This window comes from Mugil cephalus, chromosome 1, assembly GCF_022458985.1.
Source record: "Mugil cephalus isolate CIBA_MC_2020 chromosome 1, CIBA_Mcephalus_1.1, whole genome shotgun sequence".
Classification (NCBI taxonomy): domain Eukaryota; kingdom Metazoa; phylum Chordata; class Actinopteri; order Mugiliformes; family Mugilidae; genus Mugil; species Mugil cephalus.
Window position 1 is genome coordinate 46,412,085 of NC_061770.1, and position 22,873 is coordinate 46,434,957.

General features: G+C 44.8%; 2 protein-coding genes across 3 annotated transcripts; both read left to right on the top strand.

The window, feature by feature from the left end:
- Positions 1-1,475: 1,475 nt before the first annotated feature.
- si:ch211-212k18.5 (sal-like protein 2) lies at positions 1,476-8,260 on the top strand. The gene is made up of 3 exons (XM_047591625.1): positions 1,476-1,858; positions 3,536-6,882; positions 7,010-8,260. The coding sequence occupies exons 1-3, from the start codon at positions 1,783-1,785 to the stop codon at positions 7,223-7,225; spliced, it is 3,639 nt and encodes a 1,212-aa protein (XP_047447581.1). The 5' UTR covers positions 1,476-1,782; the 3' UTR covers positions 7,226-8,260.
- A 2,584-nt stretch (positions 8,261-10,844) lies between these two features.
- On the top strand, positions 10,845-22,840 carry slc7a7 (solute carrier family 7 member 7). 2 transcript variants are annotated; one of them, XM_047591646.1, is made up of 11 exons: positions 10,845-11,217; positions 12,049-12,090; positions 13,283-13,900; positions 17,819-17,944; positions 18,090-18,234; positions 20,353-20,476; positions 20,690-20,793; positions 20,906-21,002; positions 21,090-21,239; positions 21,803-21,986; positions 22,131-22,840. In XM_047591646.1, the coding sequence occupies exons 3-11, from the start codon at positions 13,408-13,410 to the stop codon at positions 22,196-22,198; spliced, it is 1,491 nt and encodes a 496-aa protein (XP_047447602.1). In that variant the 5' UTR covers positions 10,845-11,217; positions 12,049-12,090; positions 13,283-13,407; the 3' UTR covers positions 22,199-22,840. The 2 variants fall into 2 exon arrangements, with proteins under 2 accessions (XP_047447602.1, XP_047447593.1); XM_047591637.1 differs by having other exon boundaries at positions 10,845-11,147.
- Positions 22,841-22,873: the final 33 nt, after the last annotated feature.

A 22,873-nucleotide genomic window follows, 5' to 3' on the forward strand; every position in this document is an offset into this window, starting at 1 on the left:
AATAATAATAATAATAATAATAATAATAATATGGAGGAAAGTCATTTATAGTTCAATTGAACTACATAGAGAAAATGATTGACTTTTAGTGCACTAAAACCCCAATAGTATAATACAGTATATAAGTTAAATTTATATTTGTTCAAGTATAAAATTTTTCATGTTTTAAAATATCTTAAATATAAAAATTTAAATAAAGATAAGTAACTTTATTTGAACTACTTATGTGGTTTTGTTACATTTGGGTTTTTCTTGTGTCTATATTTTTTATCCTTTCACTACCATGACACGAAAAACAATCTGTTTGACTCCCAGCTCCATTCTCTGTATTTCCCAAATGATGTTAACAAGCTTGACTGGAGTCACCTTGTTGTTGCTTTGAGCAGGTTAAGCTGCAGCCATACGGATGAAATAATACCCCCATTTTCTTACACTGGTTCTAAGTGAACAGCCTATATGTATAATTTGAGACACCTACTTAAATATGGCCCCCCCTCCTCCTCCACCTCCTCCGACTTTTTTTCTCTCTTGCTTTTATCCATTTCTCCACGTGGTACAGGAGCAAAGGCGGGGGGTGAAAGAGGGGCATTGTGCTGTGCAGCAGTGGATCCGGGGGTTCATAGTGAGAGAGGGGAGATGCTCACTCAACTGTGTCCAGCTCGCCATTGTCAAAGATCCCCATCTATTCTCTGCCTTTTAAATAGAGCTCCAGTGTAAGATGCGTTTTTTCGGAGGGGAGGGAAGGTGGGGGGGTATTAGGGCTTGGTGATAACACACGAATTACATGCATGCATGTGGAATGGATGTGTGGCCCCACTTGCACACAGAAGCTGCTCACTGCACTGCTGTTGATAATTGGCCCTATGGAAATCAAAGGTTAGAAAAATCGCCCGCACAGTTCTCATGTGGCACAATAACAACACCGGGAAGACTGATTCTCGACTCTTTTTGATGGAAAGCATCTGCTATTAGGATATTACAGCCCCACGTATAATTTTATTATTAATCTACCTCGCTTATGATTACAAATGAGGCAGTAGATGGAGCGCTAATGGGTGCTGTAAGCAGGTGGTTCATAAGTCACCTGTTGGATTTCTTTAGCTGCATCTTAATTAGACCCATGATTTTATTCTCTCCCCGCCATGATTAAAACATTTATCTGTAACATAAAGCCAAATCTTACGCCCATTTTAATTTGTTTTTTAGGCACCCAACGGCTTTGACGCCATTGTCATGTTTTATTGAAAGTTTATAGCTGCGGCGTGAGTGTGTAAAGAAAAAAAAATAAAGCTGGCGAGAAAGAGAAAGAGTGAACCAGGGAGGCTGTGTGTTATACGCCATTGAAATGCAAATATCACAGAACAAGGAGTGGTTCTGTGTGTGTGCATGGTGTGTGTGTGTGTGTGTGTGTGTGTGTGTGTGTGTTCCCTGTATGTGCATGCAGCGGGGCAGCAGTGGGAGAGGAGGGGCGCAAATTGGACAAGTTTTTTGGGGGAGAGGAGACTTTAGAAAACAGCCACACACACGCATTCAACGGTGGCTTCATATGACACGGTGGAGCCCGGCGGATTTCCAAACACCGCTCTCTTTAACTTTCCTCCATGAGAGACCGATATTTTAATACAGATTAAACACCTTTCATTCTTTTTAAGCAAGGGTTCGAGGGAATTGCGTGACATTTGAACTTTGGATGCGTTCAGGAGCTCGCCCAAGAGCGCAAAAACGTGCCGAGTGCCATTCAACCGACTGATGCCCCCCTCTCTGTTTGACTCGCCGTGAATCATGTCACGCCGGAAGCAGAAGAGACCCCAGCATCTCGTTAACGCGGATCCAGGGGGCCCACGGCTGCTCTCTCACGGTAAAGAAACCCTTTCCTTTCCAAGTGTGCATGCGTTTTTTTTTCTTTTTTATTGAGCTTTTGAGAGATCGCATAAGGTAAACTGTATTCTCACGGGTGCGTGTTGAAATCACTTTCAGAGTTTGAAAATATTTACCAAAGTGCCGTTTACGGCTTCAGTGTCTATTATTATGAGGGGCTTTTCTTTTCTTATATTTACTTTACTTTTACAGATTTACGCATACATGACCAAATTCTAAATGCACCTGATTTAACAGACTAAAAAGTTTCACGGTTTAGTTTGTCAACTACAGAAACCTCCTGCCTAGTCATTTAGTCCAGTGGGCTCTATTAAATGGAGGCCTTGAGCACTTTGGTCAGGGCCAATAAACTTGTCCCTGTGAAGTGAATGGAGTAGGATTAACTAACATACGTCTGTGGCCATTTTCGTGGGCCGTCTGTCCTCTAGGAACAGGCTGCTCAGTGCTAACTGCTGGAGGTCTTTGATTAGTATAGGGCACTCTCTTATTTGTTAACAATAAGGTGCATGGCTGGGGGGAAGGGAAGGTAGTGTTTTTGGTAAAGATTAATCTTCCACCCTTCCATTCGCTTCTTCTTTTGCTCTTCATCCGTGCTTTTTTTTCTCTCTCATGCACCCCTCTCTCGCCCATTTTCCACCTTCTCAATACTTCCCTCCCCTTTCTTTCTCACCCCTCAGTCCTATTGACTGTATACTCCTACACAGTTGGGGTGGGGGGGAGGTTCAGATGGATGAGAAAAAAAAGTTTCAGAGAGGCAGGGAGATTGCTCTTGCATTGTGCTGCAATGGGATATAGCAGCTTCAAGTGCATGCACCAGCCTCTGCAGGTAAACCTTTACAAATTAAGGTAGACGTTTGGCCAGTTGTGCTTCTTGCAGGTTCAGGTTTGTTTATAAGTCAGAGGGAAGGAATTTCTCTGAGCTACAGTCTTTCATTCCATCACTATACCTCTCCAGGAGGGAATGGTTAGTTTGTCTCTCCATTGTCGTTACCCTCCCCCTTCTTTTTCTTTTTACTCTTTCTCACTCTGTGCTCAAGATTTTGAAAGAATTCGACCCCTGAGCGGCAGAGGTCAGATTAGTTGACCAATCAGAGTGTCTGGACAGTGCCCAGAACCCTTAGCATGGCCTGACCCTTGACCTCCACTGTGACGTAAGGGGGAAGGGTGAATAGGGAGATGAAAGACATAACCGCTGTAGGGAGGGGGTGGGTTAAGAGGGGTTATGGGTTGTCTTGGTGATGCCCATTGTCCTCTAAAATGTGTTGCCATAGCAGCAAGGTGGTCTGTGAGCTTTTTTGTGTGTGCAAGATGTTTGAGGAGTTTTGCTCCGCAGAGCACAGATTGAGACAAGACATTACAAAGACTCATAGACTGTCGAGTTTCTTCCACTTGTTTATTTTTGTGTTCGAGGCCATTTCCTAGCAGGCATTCCTTTTTGATGCTGAAACTGTATCTTTTTGTTATGCACACAAATGTGCAAACTAAAATGGTAAACAATAACTGGAAGCATTGGGACAAACATTCTTTGTAACTGAGGCAGAACGCTTTAATGAATTTACATGAGTGGAAATTTGAGATTCGGTATTGCACAACAGCGCAAACAAGCACAAGTTCTCAGGTTTTAAAAAGTTCTCATCATTCTTCTGTCAATCCACAGATGACCACCTGGGCATAAAGTCACCTTCTACATCTCTGGGCTCAGAGGTAACCTCATCTGGCTCCTCCTCATCATCCCCAACCTCTCTCCAAGACTGCCAACCACCTCTGGCACCTCGCCCATCCCCGGGAGGGCTCCACGCGCCCTCCTTACCAAGCGAGAGTTCACCTCCTCCCCACTGGCCCAGCCACATCGCCTCTTTCACCACTTCGCTCCCCAACACCCACTCTTCCCTCTCCCCAGACTTTCCGCACCCATCGCTGTCTTCCCAGACTCACTCGCCCCCTCCCCTGGGCCAAACCTCTGGTTCCCAGGGAAACTCTCACTCCACCATGACCTCCCCACCAATGGGCAGCTCGGCCACAACCACTACCTCCTCTTCCTCATCCTCTTCTTCTCAGTGTGTGCCCACACACCGTGGCAGTTCCAGTCCAGGTCAGCAGCAGGCCTCCATCTCACCAGGGGAGCAAGGGCAGGTACAGGTGTCTCCTACCCTGGCAGTGCTCTTAGAGGAGCTGAGGGTTTTACAGCAGCGCCAAATCCACCAGATGCAGATAACCGAGGAGATCTGTAAACATGTTCTAAGGCTTGGAGGGGCGGTCTTTGGTCAAGATAATAATGCACAGGCCAACAGTGCAGACAACTATAAGTCTACAGGTGCAGCATCTTTATCACCAACACATCCTTCCACTGCCACTCCAGTTACCACGGCTTCATCACTTTTGACTGGACTTCCATCTTCCCTCTTCCCCCAACCAACCATCTCCAAATCAGGCACTTCACATGTAAATGGAAGTAGAGCTCCATCCTCCTCTACCTCTTCCTCATTATCCTCATCTTCTTCCACATCTATTGCAACTTCTCTCAGCTCATCTGTTGCCTCCCTCCACCCACTGTCCCTATCTTTGGGCCTCCCGCCTCGCTACCTCCATGAGAAATCTTCCAACACCTCTTCATTTGGCCATAGCAATGGGATTGGTTTCCCGACCCCTCCCCTTCCTACCACCAGCCATTCCCAAGACCTCCAGTCCAGCTCCTCTCTAACCTCTGCCTCCTCATCAGGACGTCATCAGCACGTCTGCCGCTTTTGTGGGAAGGTGCTAAGCAGTGATTCATCACTGCAGATCCATCTGAGGTCGCATACAGGTGAAAGGCCCTATCAGTGCCCGGTCTGCTTGAGCCGTTTTACAACCAGAGGGAACCTGAAGGCTCATTTCCTGCGACACAGAGAGCAGAATCCAGAGCTGTCCCTCTCTCTGCTGCCCCCAGCACTCTCAGAGCAAATGCAGAGCGGATCAGCTCCAGGGTCGATCCAGAGAAGACGAAAACGGAGGGCTGACGATGACGAGTCATTTAATGCAGTGAAAGGAAGTGTTCCTGGGATGAATGAGAGCATGGCTTTAGGATTCCTGTCTGGTGCGTCTTCTCGGCCCTCACCTTCCTCCTTACCTCTTCCCCCCTCAGTGGACATGGCACTGCTGTCCACAGCCCATTCATTGCTACAGCTAAACAGAGCCTCGGTTGCAGCGGCTGCCAGCGCATCTAGCACAGCACTGTCAACTTCCTCTTCATCTTCCTCTTCGTCCATGAGCAGTCAGTTTAAAGGTGCAAAGCAGCAACGCTTTGATGAAAACACTCCTCCTCACTCAGCCCTCCATACAGCCTCCCCATACTCCCAACTGGCTCACCTGCCTAAAATTCTCTTTCCCGGAGGTACCTCCCCTCACCACCTTGCACTTCTCCGTCCCCCGGGCCACCCATCCACCTCCCACCTCACTTCACCTCATCAGCTGCCTTTCCCCTTCCCACCTTTCCCCAAACCATCCACCTCCTCTCCCTCCTCATCATCTTCCACCACATCTATCCAGACCTCAGACACGTCCAAGTTGCAGCGGCTGGTACAAAAGCTTGAAAGGCGGCCACAAGGAGGTGCCTCTTCCTCCTCGTCTGCCTCCACTTCATCACAAAGCCTTGCTGAAGCCAATGGGGACACACAGGGCCATGACCTGACCACCACCTCCAGTGCCTACCGTAGGGAAATGTTGGCTGCTCTTGGACTAAGCCCTAGTGCTAATGCTACTGGACTACTGACCAGCCAGGGAGTCTCAGGTTCAGACACTACAACTACCACAACTACCCTTTCTCTGCCCACAGCTCAGGCTGCTAATCAGTGTACTGTTTGCCTGCGTGTCCTCAGCTGCCCAAGGGCTCTTCGTTTACACCAGGCCACACATCTGGGAGAGCGTCCATTCCCTTGCAAGCTTTGTGGCCGTTCGTTCTCCACAAAGGGCAGCCTCAGGGCCCACCTGGCCACTCATCGTGCTAGACCACCCAATGCCCGTGCCCTGAACTCCTGCCCTCTGTGCCCGCGCAAGTTCACCAACGCATTGGTTCTTCAGCATCACATCCGCTTGCATCTGGGAGGGCAGATACCACCCGACGAAGACATGCAACCTGAAGATGGTGCAGAAACAGCAAGTGTTGCCTTTGATAATGGGGTGAATGAATCCAGTAGTTCCCCATCTAAAGCACCTCAACTCCTTCCTCTGGCCCTGACAACTGGCTCTAAGTCTCCCATTGATGCTCTCAACTCAGGGTCTACATCTAAGAAATCCACCACTAATGATGACACTTCTGTGAAAATGGAAGAATCTGAGGGCTCAACACCGAGTGTTAGTCCACCTCTGACCCATAATCCCTCCTCAGCAGGAGCAGAGGACCCCCTGCGTCTAGCTGACAACGCCCCAGCTGATGGTAGCCCAGTGAATCCCTCCGCATACTCTGAGGAGGAGACCCACACTGACCTGAGCAGCACTAGCCCTTTCAAAGCACCCTTAGCTGGTTCTCATTCAGCCGCAGAGAATGGAGATTCAGAGGCCGATGACACCCCTCTTTCACTCTGTGTTTCAAAGCCTGCTGTTGAAAATGACAAGCTGCAAACTGGGGTTAACAAAGATGAAATCTGCTCCGCAGATGAACCCACTACAAGTCCCAGTTCAAACCCAAAAAATGCAAATCCCGTACCTGAACTAACCCCTCCTGTCAGCCCAAAAGTAGAAGCAGAAGAGGTCAGTGGCGGCGGACCAAATGAGTCACAGGAGAGCAACGCTGCCCACAGAAAAGGGAAGCGTGAAAGCGCCACACCTAGGGAGTCTTTGCTACCGTTGGATTCAGAAATGGAGAAAGACACTGTAATGGAGGAGGGCTATGATGTAGCAGAAAGGCCGTCAGAGGACTCTGAGCCCTCTACTGCAGCCCCAGCAGCACATACCCAGCCTCCTCGCCCAGACAAGCCCTACAGCTGCTCCCACTGTGGAAAGGCATATGCCAGTCGAAGCGGACTGAAGGTAAGAATTAGAGAGGATTTGATGGTGTTTTTTTGAAGCTATTTAAGTGGTAGTGTATTGTCATGTCTTGTTGTGTGGATTTATTCATTTTTTCTATAAATGGCTACTCTTTCTGTTCCATCAACAGGGCCATATGAAAACACACCCTGGAGTGATGTCTAACACCCCCTCTAAGGCGCTAACCAGTGATGCTGCAGAGGATCGTAGTTCAGCCAAAAAGGATGGACAACAAGATGAAAAGCAAGGATTGGCTAAGTCCCCTGAGAAAGGTGATGGCGCGGATCCTCTACCAATCAGCGTCAGTTCTGATACAGCTGGCAAGGCCACGGACACTACGGCATAGGAAGTTAGCATTGTTGAACGGCTGCGGTCATTTTTTAAACGGTCCTGACAAGGGAATGTATTTTTATTATAGAATTTGTTTTCTAGCATTACTAATTCACATCTACCTTTTGAATTAGACAGATAGAACTAGTTTATATTGTAGTACAATTAAAAAAAAAAAAGTGAATGTAGTATTTTAGCTATGTATTTTTGTATTTCAAAGACCACGGTGAGGCCTTATCTTACACACACTTACTTGCAGCATTACCATGATGAGAATCGTTTGTGCCTTTTTTGCTGACACCTATTTCGGCACATACTGTGCGATATTAAACAAGCGGTATAAGCTGATTTAAAAGAAACAAACAAACAAAAAAAAAACAAAAAAAAAAACAAGAGGAGCATCCTTAATAGTACAAAATGAACTCCATACCAAAACAGGCCAAATTAGTAATGGCCATTGTCTGTATATATGAGCTGCAGTTACTTTTTATGCCTTTTTATTGATACTTTCTTCTTTCCTTTTGTTTTTAATGTGATGCTGCTGAATGCATGTTTCTAATGTGCTGAGTTGTACTGTGAGTTGCACTGTGCCCTGTGCTGCCCGAAAACATCTACTGAAACAAACACGTGCTAGCAAATTGATTGTTTTTACTGTGACGCCGTTGATAATAATAATGACGACGACTGTGCTAGATTATCAGTACTTTTTGTGAACAGGCCTTTACGTAGAGCTGTAAACCTTGCCAGCAGCACATGACCTTATTGACGATTGTCCTTTTTTCTTGTTGTTCATCTGCATCCTTAAACCTTCGACGACGATGAGCCCCGTCCGTTATGTCCCTCCCCACCTCCCGCTCTCTCAAAGCACTTGAGAGCGTTCTACACAAATTGTCTGCACTCGCTGCATTCCTGCTTAGATCAGTTTAGTTTTTGTATGCTTTGCTTCCCCTGTGTACCCCTCCTCCCCCCACCACCTTTTTTTTTGGTAGCAATGACAAAATATGTTCCCATGTGATGTGTAAAAGATTAATAAAAAAAATGGCAATGTAAAGAGACCTGTTTGTTGTTTGTCTGAGTCCAGTTAAAGCTTGTGTCTCACTGAATTCATTTATCTGATTAAGTATTCTGCTTGCATGACTCTTATTTTGTGTGCGACCGGCATGCACGCTGTGGTCAGTTTTCTCTTGTTTGTTCCAGTTCTCTGTGTGTCTGGATTGGGAGGAGGGGGTCCTTTGTCTGGGGAGCCGGGCTAGCTGTCTCCTAATTCTGCCTTTTTTTGCCCTCAGTGTCTTTTAATATGTTTCAGTTCCCCAGCACTCTGTATGTGTGTGTGAAAAGGATAATCAGGGCCTGTATGAGTGTGATTGAGGGTGCAGCTGTAGAGGCTACCACCTCCCTCCCTAAACCCCCTCCCTCCCTCCCTCCCCCCCTGCCTTTTCCTCCCCGCTCTCTGTCATACTCTCTTTTATATGCACTCTCTTTCATTTTCTCTTTCATTTCTCTCCCTCACTCTTTCTACTCACCCCCCCTCACCGCCGTGCCCCCACCACCACATGTAATGAGCTGACACACAGGAAGCTCTAATCCGCACACAATGCCACCCCTCTTCCCCCCAGAGTGACTGGGAGCGGGACAGGGGGCAACAGGGACCAACCTGGTCCAGCTGTCCCCAAAATGGCCGCCTTTAATCCCTACAGTTTTTAGCCTACAGGGGCTCCTGAAACCATGACAACCGGTAACCAAGGAAAAGAATGCCCAGGGCCGAGAGTGGGACAAAAGGAGTGAAAGGAGCCATGTGTGAGAAGTTTGTCCACATGCGTTCATGAGTGACAAGAGACGTGTCTCAATCAAAAAAAAAAAAAAAAAAACGGGGACAAAGAAAATGGTTATATAAAGGAACGGATAGAATATAGAAGCCCCAAGGTGTGATAGAGGCATTTACAGACTTCAGATCACTCATCAATAAGCGTTAATCGACTCAAGTCAACTCAAAAGATTTTAAAGGTGTTAAAGGTTATTGTTTATGCTCATTTAGTCTCTTTTCAATGGGGAATCAACAACCCATTTCTAAGATTAAGACCTCCACACCGACCATTCATTCATTTCAGTTTTGGTAATTAACGCTGCCATTCATGTGTGACTTTAGTAGGTACATCCTAACATCAGTTGTTCTTGGTATGTATTTATTTGAAACAGCATGCTATACTAGTAGTAAAAAAGCAGCGTGTTAAGCACTAATGTGTGATCTGAATAAACGAACTTGATAGTTAGCACTTATTTGACAATTTATTCCGGAAAAGTCTTTAAAAGGTGTTTTAATGTGTTGCACGAGTTTCTTGGTTGGAAGAACAGCCAAGAGTCTTTAGTCAGTATTCTTTAAACTTTATACCATTGCAGGCTCTTTTATTTTGTGAATTACTATGAGGAAAGTGAGTGTAGTTTTTTTTATAATTCGTGAACATTTTTTTTTTAAAGGTCACACAAATGTCTCAAGAAACTTAAACTTTTTGGGTATTTAATTCATTGGATTAGAAAATACTTCTTATTAAAACTAGATTATTTGTGTATATATCAGTATGTGTTTTGTTTAACACAGTAACATAGCTTAACATCCTGTGTTAATTCTTATCTTCATGAAGGCTTTGGTATTCAGCATTTGTTTAAAATAACCGACAGAGCTGTTGATTCATGTTCATTTTAGAGGCTGTGGTTTGTAGCACTGTTCAACAGAAACACTTTAGCAGCTCCATAAACTGCATCCTCCAAAAATTGAGTGGCCGCCTTTCTGATGCTTTTCCAACATGAAACTGAACATTATAACAATGATGAAGACACATTTAATGCAATTTCAATACTTCAATGGTGTTTTATCTGCTTGGCCTCTAGAATGATTTAATATAAGAAGCATTTGGCAGGCTGGAGGATGCATTCAGGCCAGAGTGGATAACTGCAGGCCATGGAGACTGGGCGGGTTGTTTAATGTATTTGTATTTGTTTTAACAGGCGGTGCTTTCGCGCTACTTTTTTTTTATTTACATGCGCTGATGTTTATTGGACCATTTCCTTATATCTGTGAGAATATGTGGCAATAAACCTGATTGTCAATGTGATTAAGGTCACCATGAACTTAAAGTCCAGAGCCACAATGTATAATATGTCCGCCAGTCTACTTTAAATCCACAAGGGGGAGCCACCGTCCACTGATGGTTCCCCATCAAACGATAAAGACTTTGACGGCGCATAATTAAACCTAAATATATATATTTTGTTCCTGTACAGAAGTGAAGAGCACTCAAATAATTAGCCGAATATCATTTGGTGACGATGCTTATTAATCTCAGTCGCATCTTCCATCCATTTCAGTGCCTGATCAGAATCACTATAATGACTTGCACTTAAAACTGTGTCAGCAAATCGGCGCATTACATTATTAAATGCGTAATAATGTCCCTATTGTCATTTGCTTGCAGTTGTTCTCGCTTCAGCATTTATCAGATGTGCCACAGGCAACAGCCCAGTTCCTCTAGCGGCGATAACACCTGTTTGAAGTGCCCGATAATTTAATTAGGGGCCGATAGGTTTAAGGCGAAACTCACTCAGGAGGCACAATGCGTGGCAATGGATTGTTTCCCTCCCCTCCTTCCCCCCTGACTCGTTTCCTTGGTAGTAAAGGGCTGGAAGTCAGGAGCGCATAAAAGCCACAAGTCTATCAGCTGAGGAGCGCAGCGGCGCAAAGTGAAAACAAGAGGAAACAGAAGCGCGGAGACGCAAGAGGAAGACGCAGGAAGGGCGCTTGCTGTCGATTTTTTAAAGGAGAGACTCAGCCATGAGACGCCGAGCGGCCGAGGGGAGTCGAATATGACGCATCTTTTCTGATCAGCCGGCAAGACTGATGCAGTGATTTAGAGAGGACCAGAGCGGAGGAGCATCTGGAGAAGGTGAGTCTCCCCCAAACAGCTGCTCGTACTCCACTGCATCCGCCCAACAAGCCTTTACCGACTGACTCAGGTATTTGTTACCATTAACACACAAGAGTAACAGACTCAGTTTATCATTTGTGGACTTGAATATTAACAAAAAGAGAAGGATGTTCTGATAGAACCTGGAGCCAGATGAGCCGTCTCCTGATATCTCAGTGTCTTCTGTCAGATCTTTTCTATCTTCCATATGACATATTGACTCATCAAAACACAATGCAGTGTTCGTCTCATTGTCTGCTGCTTTTTTAATCGCCGCAAAGGGAGTGCGATTTGCACTTACAGCACAGGTGTCAAACATATGGCCAGCGGGCCAGAAGTGACCCGCCAGAGGGTCTAATCTGGCACGCAACGTGAATTTGCAAAAATTAGACAGACGACTACAGTTTTTCAATGAAAATAACCGCTGTTCTTAATTTGGCTAATGTTTTCCCAAGAGAAGTGGACAGAACAACACTGAGGCCCAAGGCTAAACAGCAGACAGCAATGTGCCCAAATAGCACTTATTTTTCTTAAGACATTTTGTTTAAAAGCATAGTTTAATGTAAACATTCTCTGAATTTTCTTCTTTGCACTAAAACAAATGGAAAAAAAAGTCTGTAGTTGTCATTACTTGTATGTTATCATGCTGTTATGTTACTGGTTCAGCCCCCTTGAGCCAGCTATCTCTGACTTGCAGCATACAGCTGAGCTCAGAGGAGTTCCTGGATCCAGGATGTAACCTTGAATAACTCAAGGAGGACTACTTATCAGCAGCTTTTGTACCTTGTACTCGCTTTCTGTCAGAGCCCTGCCTATCAGTGTCCATTGCACGTGTCACATGCCGGGGCATTTGATCGACTCTCTTTCTTCTTCTTTGCAGTCCTTCCTGAACCCACGTGCTGTGACCTGCTGCTGCCTTAAGGTACCTGAACTTCAGCTACTCTTCTCCTCGCGAACTCACGAGTGTCTGATTTTCATTCTACGTTTCAGTTCAAAGCTAGACTAAAGCATGTGTGCATGTTCAAATCGGGGTATTTCATTTTGTTTTTAAGCGTCTCCTCTACCTCTGGAGTCGTGTTGCGCATTTGACGTCTTCTGTTTTACTATCTCAGGATCAGTTTTTACGTGCATGCGCGTCATCGTTTTTTCTATCTAGATTCATGTTTCTGACTAATTTTGTGGTCTCCTAAGCACCAGTTTTCCATAGTCTGAGCCACCGTTCTTAGTTTAATGCAACTATGTTTGTTACTGTTCATCAGCGAAAGACCTTAGTAGTTAGTTTGATCAATTTATGCATCCGTTTGTTAAAGAGAAGGGCTAAAACTTTAAAAGTAAGAGTTTTAAATACATGTAGACGTATGCGGTGTTAGGGAAATGTCAGAAGATAGAACAATAGAACAATCAGCAGATCACTGAGTCCATCTTAAAATAACATCTCATTTTTCAAATTTACTCTGCGGTGGATGCTTAGTCGTGTAACATTTCCTTCTCATTCAAAGCTTCATTAACACTTAATTCAATTTGAGGCAATTCAGTTGTGTGTCAGTACATTACGCTGTGGAAAGTCAGAGTCTATTTGCACAGATTTTACTGGTGCAGAAAGGCGACTGGACATGCGCGCCTGACGTGTCCGTCTCATCGTCAAACTCCGTACAAGCTGAGCGTACTGAACTTTGGAAAACATGTGACACGGCCACTAACGCTGACACTGTCAGATTCTTGGTGTGTGTGTAGGTGGATATCTGGGCGGCTCTGAGAGACGGTGTGCGTGTCAGCCGCTAATTCTTCCTCAGCTTGCGGTTACTAGTGAAGGGCCGGTGTTTTCAGGCATGTTTGCTCCTCTCCCTCTCTCTCTCTGTCAATACACTCAACCTTAAAAGGCCATTTGCCGTGCGGCCCAATGGCTCTCCAATCCGCCAAACCGCTCTCAAATCCAGCAGTGTCCACACTACTGTTGTGTTTTTTTAGTTTGTTCCCGTGTTAGCGTCTCTGGCATGCAAATATGTTTTTGTTTGACTTGAAACAGCACAGTATTTAAGTATTTAATATATGTGACAATCAGTGTCCGTGGTAACGGCATCTCTGATATGACTGTGTGTGTGTTCCCTTAACAGATGGCGGGAGATAAACACAGATAGCCGGAGGAAAACTTGAAATCTTCCATCGCACGTCAAGGCCGAAGGAACTCTTAATTTGTGACTGCAATCTTATTTAGAGAACTACTGAATAAACTTGAACAATGGCGTCGTACAGCCCCACTCCTACGCAAGAGGCGCCGAACGGTGCCGCCCCATCCCTGAAGTCCGAAGGCTCGCAGGAGTCCATGAAGCTGAAGAAGGAGATCTCCCTCCTGAACGGGGTCTGCCTGATCGTGGGGAACATGATCGGCTCGGGGATCTTTGTCTCGCCCAAGGGCGTCCTGATCCACAGCGCCTCGTACGGCCTCTCCCTGGTGGTGTGGACCGTCGGCGGGATCTTCTCCGTGTTCGGGGCCCTGTGCTACGCCGAGCTGGGGACCACGATCACCAAGTCCGGGGCTTCGTACGCCTACATCTTGGAGGCGTTCGGGGGATTTCTCGCCTTCATCCGTCTCTGGACGTCCCTGCTGATCATCGAGCCGACCAGCCAGGCCGTCATCGCCATCACGTTCTCCAACTACATGGTGCAGCCCATCTTCCCCACCTGTATAGCCCCATACTTGGCCAACAGGCTGCTAGCTGCTGCTTGCATATGTAAGTACATGTCTGGAGTGTGTGTGGACGGGCGTGTGTGTCAGTACGTGAGTGATATTTGCTTATGACGATGTCTGCACCAGCCACAGCCTCACAAGTAGACAAAGCACGTGAAATCCAGAGACAGAGAGAAGTGAAAAACGATGACGCCCGGGCTTCCGTCAGCAGGTCTGTATCAGCGCTGACGGGAGATGAAAGAGGAACTAAGATCTGAGTTAGGAAGTAAGGGAAAAGGCAATTTTACTCAGCCTCAAATCACAGCGTGGACACGAGTCACTAGGAGCAGCAGGAAACTCCTCGTAGAGGCAGAGCTAACCTTTTCTCCTGTATGGACACCAGACACGAAAGAGCAGAGCTGATGAACTGCATTAATCAGACTAATAAGAAAATCCCCAAAGTGCTCACCGAGGCAACCGAGCACTACTCCACAAACACAGAAATACCAACACTCAGGCAACCAAACACAGAGACAAGAATCCAGACAGAGAGAGCTCGTTAAGGGAATATCTCCCAGATAAGCGCTGACATTCAAGGTATTCATACAGTTTGCTATCAGTATAACTACGTTGCCCAGCCACCGTACTGAAAGGTGCACCAGCACAGTCTTAGAAACGCGCACACATACACATTCGTGCTACGCGCGCTGATAAGGACTGCTTGGAGGAGGGCTGATAGGCGTGAGATAAAGTGCTCACTGAAGGGAGACTCTGACCTGAGAGGCTAACAGGTTACTGACAGCTCAGCACAGGTGAGAGGCTTAAAGACGAGCAAGACCGGCTGCTGGTCAGTGAACCTCTCATTGAAAGGAATCTGCTGAAATGTCGCCCCCCTGGACACCAATTAAAAATGGACCTGTTACAGTTGGTCAGAGACAGGGTTTAGTCACATCACTGATCAAATTAATTTTTTGCGTAGTATCTTATAATGTATGGTCTTATAATTTTGAAATTTGGATTGAAAATCTCAAATTTGTTTCACGCAGTGTGTCAGAAGTCACATTTCCATCTCAAATTATCGATTTCTTTTTCTGTTAAAGTCTTTTCTTTTCGCATTGTAATCACAAATCCGTTTACAATATGTAGTGGAGAAGATTAGGTCAAACAGCAAGACTGCTTCTAAATCAATCAAAGTGAAGTATTGTGGACAAAAAGTCTAAATTTGACTTGCTATCTTATAATTTACCATCCTTTAATGTTGAATCTCACTGACTCACTGACGTACCACAGATTTTGATTTATATTTAGTAATTTTTACAATTGATCTCCTAATTATGACGTATTATTGCTATTAGCAATATAACTATTTTGACTTAGAACATTTTGCATTGACCTCTCATACTATACACGGCTCATGCATAACATTATGACCACCTTCCTAATATTGTGTTGGTCGCCCTTTTGCCGCCAAAACAGCCCCGACCCATCGAGCCATAGACTCCACTAGACCTCTGAAGGTGTGCTGTGGCATTTGGCACCAAGATGTTAGCAGCAGATCCTTTAAGTTACGATGTGGAGCCTCCACAGATCAGACTTGTTTGTATGGCTTGAGATCTGGGGAATTTGGAGGCAAAGTCAACACTTGTGGTTGTGGCAGAAAGAGGCCATCATCAGTGAAAAACATTTGCATGAAAGGGTGCACATGCTCTGTAACAATGTTTAGGTAGGTGGTACGGGTCAAAGTAACATCCACATTGCCCAAACCATCACACCAATTCCACCAGTTTGCCTTCTTCCCATAGTTCATCCTGGTACCATGTGTTTCCCAGTGTGTTCCTCTGACCAGGCCAGCTTCCTTCATCGCTGCATGTTCTCCATATGCACCAAATACCTTCTAACACCTTTCTATCAGAACCAGCATCAACCTCTGCAGCAATTTGAGCTACAGTAGCAGTAAACCAATACAGGCTGGAAACACCCCACAAGGGCTTCAGTTTTGGAGATGCTCTGACCCAGTCGTCCAGCCATCACAATACGGCCCCTGGTGAACTCATTTAAATACCAATTTTTCATGCTTTTAACACTCACTGCCCGCTAACAGGTGCTGTGATAGCGAGGAGATAATCAGTATTATTCACTTCATTATCTGTGTACATAATGATAACAAATCCTGACCTCAGGGCACATAATTATTGACTCTTTTTCTTTTATCATTACAACGTTTCAAGCACTTTTATCTTGTCTTAAATGTGGAAACGGACTTCAACAGATCTCTCTCAAGCTCCTCTCTGCTTCCATGTCCCAAGTGTATTTGAGAGTACAAAGTCAATATTATGAGACATTGACACAATGGACGAGCTTAACATCATGTCCTGTGTTTTCTGATTCTTCTAACCTTTTAAAAGTAAGAAAATACAAGAATACAAAGTGAAACATTTTTAATTTAGTATCCTATAATTTTACTTAGTGAGTCAAAGGTCTACTTTTTACTCACATTTTATCATTTTTGACTTGTTAACTCTTAATTCTGACGTGAGGTTTTAGTAATTTGACTTCAGATATTCAAAAATCCCGACTTTTCATCTTTTCATCTTCTGCTGAGAAATCAGCTGATTTCAGATGTGTCAGATCTCATGTGGAAATTTGCAGTCAAAGTATGTAACGTTACAGTACAGGAAAGTTCTGACAAAATTAACCCTTTAACCTTTGGAGAAATCTGCTCACTAAAGAAAAAGGTGTTTTAGGTCTGCGGTCGTACATCACATCGCACGCTAGCTTAATGCTAACTGTCGGAGGCCTGGTTTTCAGAGCTTCCCATCTGCACGCGAGCTCACAACAAATCAGCTTCCAAAGATCTCCATTTCACCTCACATCTGGATCGTGTTTGACCTCCACTACCGGCCGGCCGTCTCAAACCTGATCTCACACCTCCCACCCTTCTAGCCTTTCACTGTCAACACACCACGCCTCTACTCCTGTGCGGCAAAGCCTCCCTCTCCGCCGCCCATCGCCGGTCGCCTCCGTCTTGGGTGTTGTGTTTGAGCGGGCGTCCTGTTGGGAGCCGACTTGTTATGATCGTCCACCTGTCAATGCGCAGGAAGGCGATAGTGTTATGATTGCGGTGGCTGGACATGCGGTGGAGAGAGGGGTGACGCGTCCCTGTTTCGGTGTCTTGTCTCAACTCCCAGCTGATGTGGAGGTCAGCGTGGACTGACAAGTGCAGCTGGAGATAAAAATGTGTCCGCTCAGCTTGTTTGCAGGTGAATTAGTTTCATCAGTCAGTTCTTTATCAGACTTGAGGAGTTTGATTTATGCAAGAAGCATTCCTCTTGAAACGAGAGAAATGAGTCTAAATATTTTATTCTAAACAAAACGGAATTTGTGTTAAATGGCAGAGTCTAGGTTAACTGCTGTAGTAATTCCTACTATCTCTACTTTTCTGGAGTAGGAGGGATCATGTGCTGATAAGACGCTTGAGAAAGATAAGTAGCGAGGAGAAGCACAAAAACATGTTTTCCCAGCACATTAAATAAAGATAAAAGAGGACTATAAAGAAAAAAGCATCGGTAGTAAAATTTATGGGTCAATAAGTGGAAATGGTTATAAATCCCTAATCTTGGGCCGAAATATACAAGGTCATCAGATCGGTGGTGGCAACAGAATTTTCCTTTCAAGCGTTTAAATTTTGGCCCACAACTGTAACTGTGCGCCCTTGTGTGTGTGTGTGTGTGTGTGTGTGTGTGTGAGCTTATATGTGCTGCACTCAGCTGTTTCCTCATCTGACAAACAACAGCAAAGTCTGCTTGAGTCAGCAGCAGTGTTTCCTTAAATCAGCCGCACTCTCACACGGAAACACGCTGGCACACGCTGAGTTTACGCAGCAAATGTCACCAGCGAGACCGTCCGACAAGCGCGGTTGTGCGTGTGTGCTCGTGTGTTGGTAATACATGGATGTATGTGCGTGTGCTTCGGCTGCCCTCAGGTTTGCTGACCTTCGTGAACTGCGCCTACGTGAAGTGGGGCACCAGGGTCCAGGACTTCTTCACCTACGCCAAAGTTATCGCTCTCATCGCCGTCATCATCACCGGCCTGGTGAAGATTGGACAAGGTGCGAAAATCATCCCCGACCTACACCTCAAACCCTGCACAAAAAAATAACAACATGTGTATACGAGGCATCTGCTGTTAGGTCATTTAAAACTGCAGTATGCAGACTGTGTAATGAATTGAGCTCACGACGTTGGTGTTTTCAGGTTACACTCAGAACTTCGAGGGCCTGTTCGATGGGTCCTCTCGGGATCCGGGAGACATTGCTCTGGCTCTGTACTCGGCTCTGTTCTCCTACTCTGGATGGGACACGCTCAACTTTGTCACGGAGGAGATCAAGAACCCCGAGAGGTGAGGAGAGCTTGTTCCAGCGCAAAACATGGGATAACAGATTACATTTTGAGATACAGGAATGGCTAGAGTGATAAGTCACGTCGGCATATCTCGAGACGTTAAGGCCGCAACATACAAAGCTGATTCAGCTTGTTGTGTCTTACACAAATAAGACATGATAAGACAACATGATTATCTAGAACAGGGGTGTCAAACATACGGCCCGGGGTCCAAAGCCGGCCCGCCAGAGGGTCCAGTCTGGCCCATTTGATGAATTTGCAAAAATTACACTGAAGATATCAGCAGTTGAGCTTGCACCTTGCACTTTTTAAGAAAGATATGGTTGTTCATTACATTTACTTGTACTTCTGTACACTAAAGTAAAGGGAAACATTTGGAGTTGTCATTATTTACAAGTTAATAAGCTACTGTCTTACTGGTCTGGCCCCCTTGAGATCAAATTGGGCGGAGCCTGGCCCCTGAAGTAAAATGGGCTTGACCCCCCTGATCTAGAACATAGGTCTTCAACAGCAGGTCCACAGGGGCACTGCTGTGAGGACGCAAAATCTTGATTGATGGTCGATTAATTTTTTTTTATATATATATTTTTTAAAATTTCTCCCACAAATTTAAGTTTCTTTAAATACACATTAACATGAATCCAACATATCTTAGTAAAGGGATAAGGGATAGCTTAATAGTGAATGCAAAATGATAATAATGATGATATATATTTACAAATAGCAAAATAGCACTGGACTGAGTTTAATATAGAACACATATTGTAGGTACAGGGTCCCTACTTAATCTCTCCATCGGTTTGGGGGTCCTTGGCCTGAAAAACGTTGAAGACCCCTGAACTAGCATGAATAAACCAGAGGCTAACAGCATGATTTAGGAGAGGCCAGCTTTGTATGATGGTTCGTAGCTCTTCCAAGCTTACTAGCCTCCTAGCACACAGTGGCTGATTTCACTATTTTGAAGGATGAATTCAGACTGCTGCCACCAGCTGGTATAAACAGTCCTTTCCTGTCCTTTCTTTTTATACAGTGCAGAACATATGTGCCAGCTGGTCATAGTCTTCACAGTGTATTCAAGTACAAATTTTCAGTCCGGACACGGGCACCACGTGATGACATCACAGTCGGCCTTCGTTGCCGGCAGTCTGTACCCTCAAAGGATCAGTTTTTCACTTCCTTATTGTACGATAGTCGTAAAAAGAAACAGAAACAATGTTTTATTCACGATAAACTATCCTCTTGTTCATATTGGACGTAGCAAGATCACAAATAAATTCACTGCCAGCACAGGAAAGATGGCTGACACAACATCTTCAAAATCATGCTAATTTTAGCAAGAGATTTCCACTTACAGTTGCAGTTCAGCAAGGAAACACTAGTGTATGACTTCAAGCCTGTATCAACCTGCATCATATTAACACCTAATAAAATTTGGAGAATATTTTAGCACAGGAAGGCAACAGTAGATTCTACCCACATCATTTACTTTTCACGTACAAAAGAAAAAAACTGTCACACCAGATCACGTGTGTGCTTTTTTGTAAGACACACATGGAACAAATTGCACATGAGAGGAGAAATTTCGTTTGTCATATTTAAGTTATGAAACTCCCATGGACATAAATGAGTAATGATTGTGAGATCGAGCTTACACCTCGATCTTCCTCTTTTGTGTCTCGTCTTGTGACAACATTATCACACACTAGTTTCAGAATTAGTCTTCATGCTTAAAATAAGCTGCGTACAATTTCCATTTGTCTTTATAGAGCATTATAAAATAAAGTACAAGTAGTTTGAGAAACTATAGGTTTCAATAAGAACTAAGAGCACATGTAGAGGTCTGAAAGTTGTGTGTGTGTTTGAGGCTTTGATTCACTCAGCCAAATGCTGATCAAATGAATCAGGACTACACATGTGATTAGGCCACAAGTCTCTCCCACAGTTCTCAGGCAGATTAAGTGACAAAGAACCGGACCTTATTCCAATCCCCAACCTTCCCACACTCACAGGGTCAATCGACCTCTTGACCCTTGACAGAGAAATCCTGCATTTCAGATTGAGGATCTGTGTCTGATGTCTCCTGCCTCCCTCTGCTGTTTGTTTGTCTGAACTACAGGAACCTGCCCCTGGCCATCGCCATTTCCATGCCCATAGTGACCGTGATTTATATTCTGACCAACGTAGCTTACTACACCATCCTCCCCATGAATGCCATCTTGGACAGTGATGCTGTAGCTGTGGTAAGTTCCTTTGACCGTCAGTAAATTGTTTTTAAAAACTGAACTGAAGAAGTTACTCTGAAGTAGTGGGGAAACATCTTCTCAAAACTCTACAAGTCCAGTTGCCTTTTTTAAACACCTATTGGATTGCCATGACCTTGATGACTGAGGACCTTCATAGACATAACTGTGTCACCTATTTTTTTTTCCCTCTCCACTATCTTTTCATTGCAGACGTTTGCAGACCAGGTGTTTGGTGTGATGAACTGGACTATTCCACTGGCCGTGGCTCTATCTTGCTTTGGGGGACTCAACGCCTCCATCTTGGCCTCCTCCAGGTGAGTGGTTCTTCCTTTTTTCAGTACAGCCACGTAATCCCTGCATTATGGACACCCCCACTCACTGTCAGTCATCAACCCCCATCACCATTGTGCGTTCATGTCTCAAAAGGCTGTTCTTCGTGGGCTCCAGAGAGGGCCACCTGCCCGACTACCTCTGCATGATCCATGTCCACCGCTACACCCCCGTCCCCGCCTTGCTCTTCAACGTCAGTCAACCCTTGCCATCATGTCTTTTTTTCCCCCCCACTCACTGCCGCTTTACTTAACCTGACCTCCAATGTTGTTCTCCGCAGGGCATCATGGCTCTCATATACCTGTGTGTAGAGGACGTCTTCAGGCTCATCAACTACTACAGCTTCAGCTATTGGTTTTTTGTTGGTCTGTCCATTTTAGGACAACTATATCTGCGCTGGAAGCAGCCAGACAGGAAAAGACCTCTTAAGGTAAATCAGTTGACTCTTTTCTGATCAGTTGAACAATCACGTTAGAAAGAATGAAGATGAGAACATCTTGTTATACCTTGTCTACAAGCTAGATGTCTGCAAGCTAGCTAACATTGTGTAGCCCTTTCTGGTCGCAGTCTAAGGCCAAATTCTTGCTACTTCAACTCAGGTCTTGTGTCTGAAGCTGGTTCATTGGACAGGAAGTATAGATATCCTGATAGTAGTCCACAGCTACACCTGAACCCCAGAACATTTGGATTGTGATGATTGTCTTTGGACAATGCTCAAACGTATTAAACTCCTAACTACTCCATGGATTTAGCAAAGCACAAAGAAAGTGAAAACCCAGTGCACCAAAACCAGATCTATTTTAAATATACTCCACACAAATAATGATTCTTTAACGATAACCTATGATAACTTTTAGATATTTGCAGTGACTTCTCAAGACCCCAAGTATTGACGTGGCTTTGGTTTTGAGCTACAGAACTGAATATGACCATCTTACTGTTGATAATTCACACCATAATCTCACCATTTCCCCCTCTCTCCTCGTTTCACAGCTCAGTCTCTTCTACCCCATCATTTTCTGCCTCCTGACCGTCTTCCTGGTGGTGGTGCCCCTCTACAGCGACACCATCAACTCTCTGATCGGCATCGGCATCGCCCTGTCCGGAGTGCCCGTTTACTTCCTCTGCTGCAAAACTCCAGCCAATAGGAGGCCGCTGTGGCTACGCAGAATCATTGGTAAGAGGAGTGCAGGATTTTTTTTAGTGTTTTTGGGCTCATGATACAATAGTCATTGTTATTACACCTATACCACCGGTCTTTTTTTTTAGTGTAGTCTCTCAGCAGATGTTCTAACTTTCCACTTGTTTCTACCCCTTTCAGCTAAATCTGGTATACTGATTCAGAAGGTTTGCTACTCTGTTCTGACGGAGATGGACAAGGACGAGTAGAGACACTTGGTTTCAACACCATGCCAGAGACGCACAAATTCTCCACTCAAACTCATCTTGGCCAGTTGCTGCTGCCACAAGGCCTCAGTGGATGGACATTTGAGCTGGAGCTGGACCCAGCTCTCTGACTTGTCAGCCACGACCCGGTGATCACGTTAATGAATGTACGAATGATGACGCCCGGGTGCCCGTTGGCGAAAATTCAGAGAGAACATTTTGACGCACTCCTGAAGAAATCAACACCTGTTGAGAATTGTTTAATCAATATGTGGTTTGAGTGAAATTACACTCACATTTTTTTTTTTTTTTGATTTTAAGTTAAGGCTGCAAAATAGTGTAGTGTAGTTAAATTGTTCCACATCTGAAAATGAAAGCACTGCTGACCACAGAAGCAGCCGCGGGGTTATTATTTGCACAAGGAAAACAAGCAGTGGAAGAGATCAGACTGTGTAACTGTGCATTTACACACATGTTGGAAAAAGTTTTTTTTTACTCTTAGCTCTAAAGGTCTAGTGAAGTAAAGGGCTATTTTTACACAAATTAACTAATTCTTTTGCAGAGTCTGACTCAGACCCTGGCTGTCAAATGTAAAACAGTTGAACTGCAAACATGTATTTATAATAAAATGACTTGTTGATAACACAGAATGACTTGTGTGTAATTTGTACCATATAA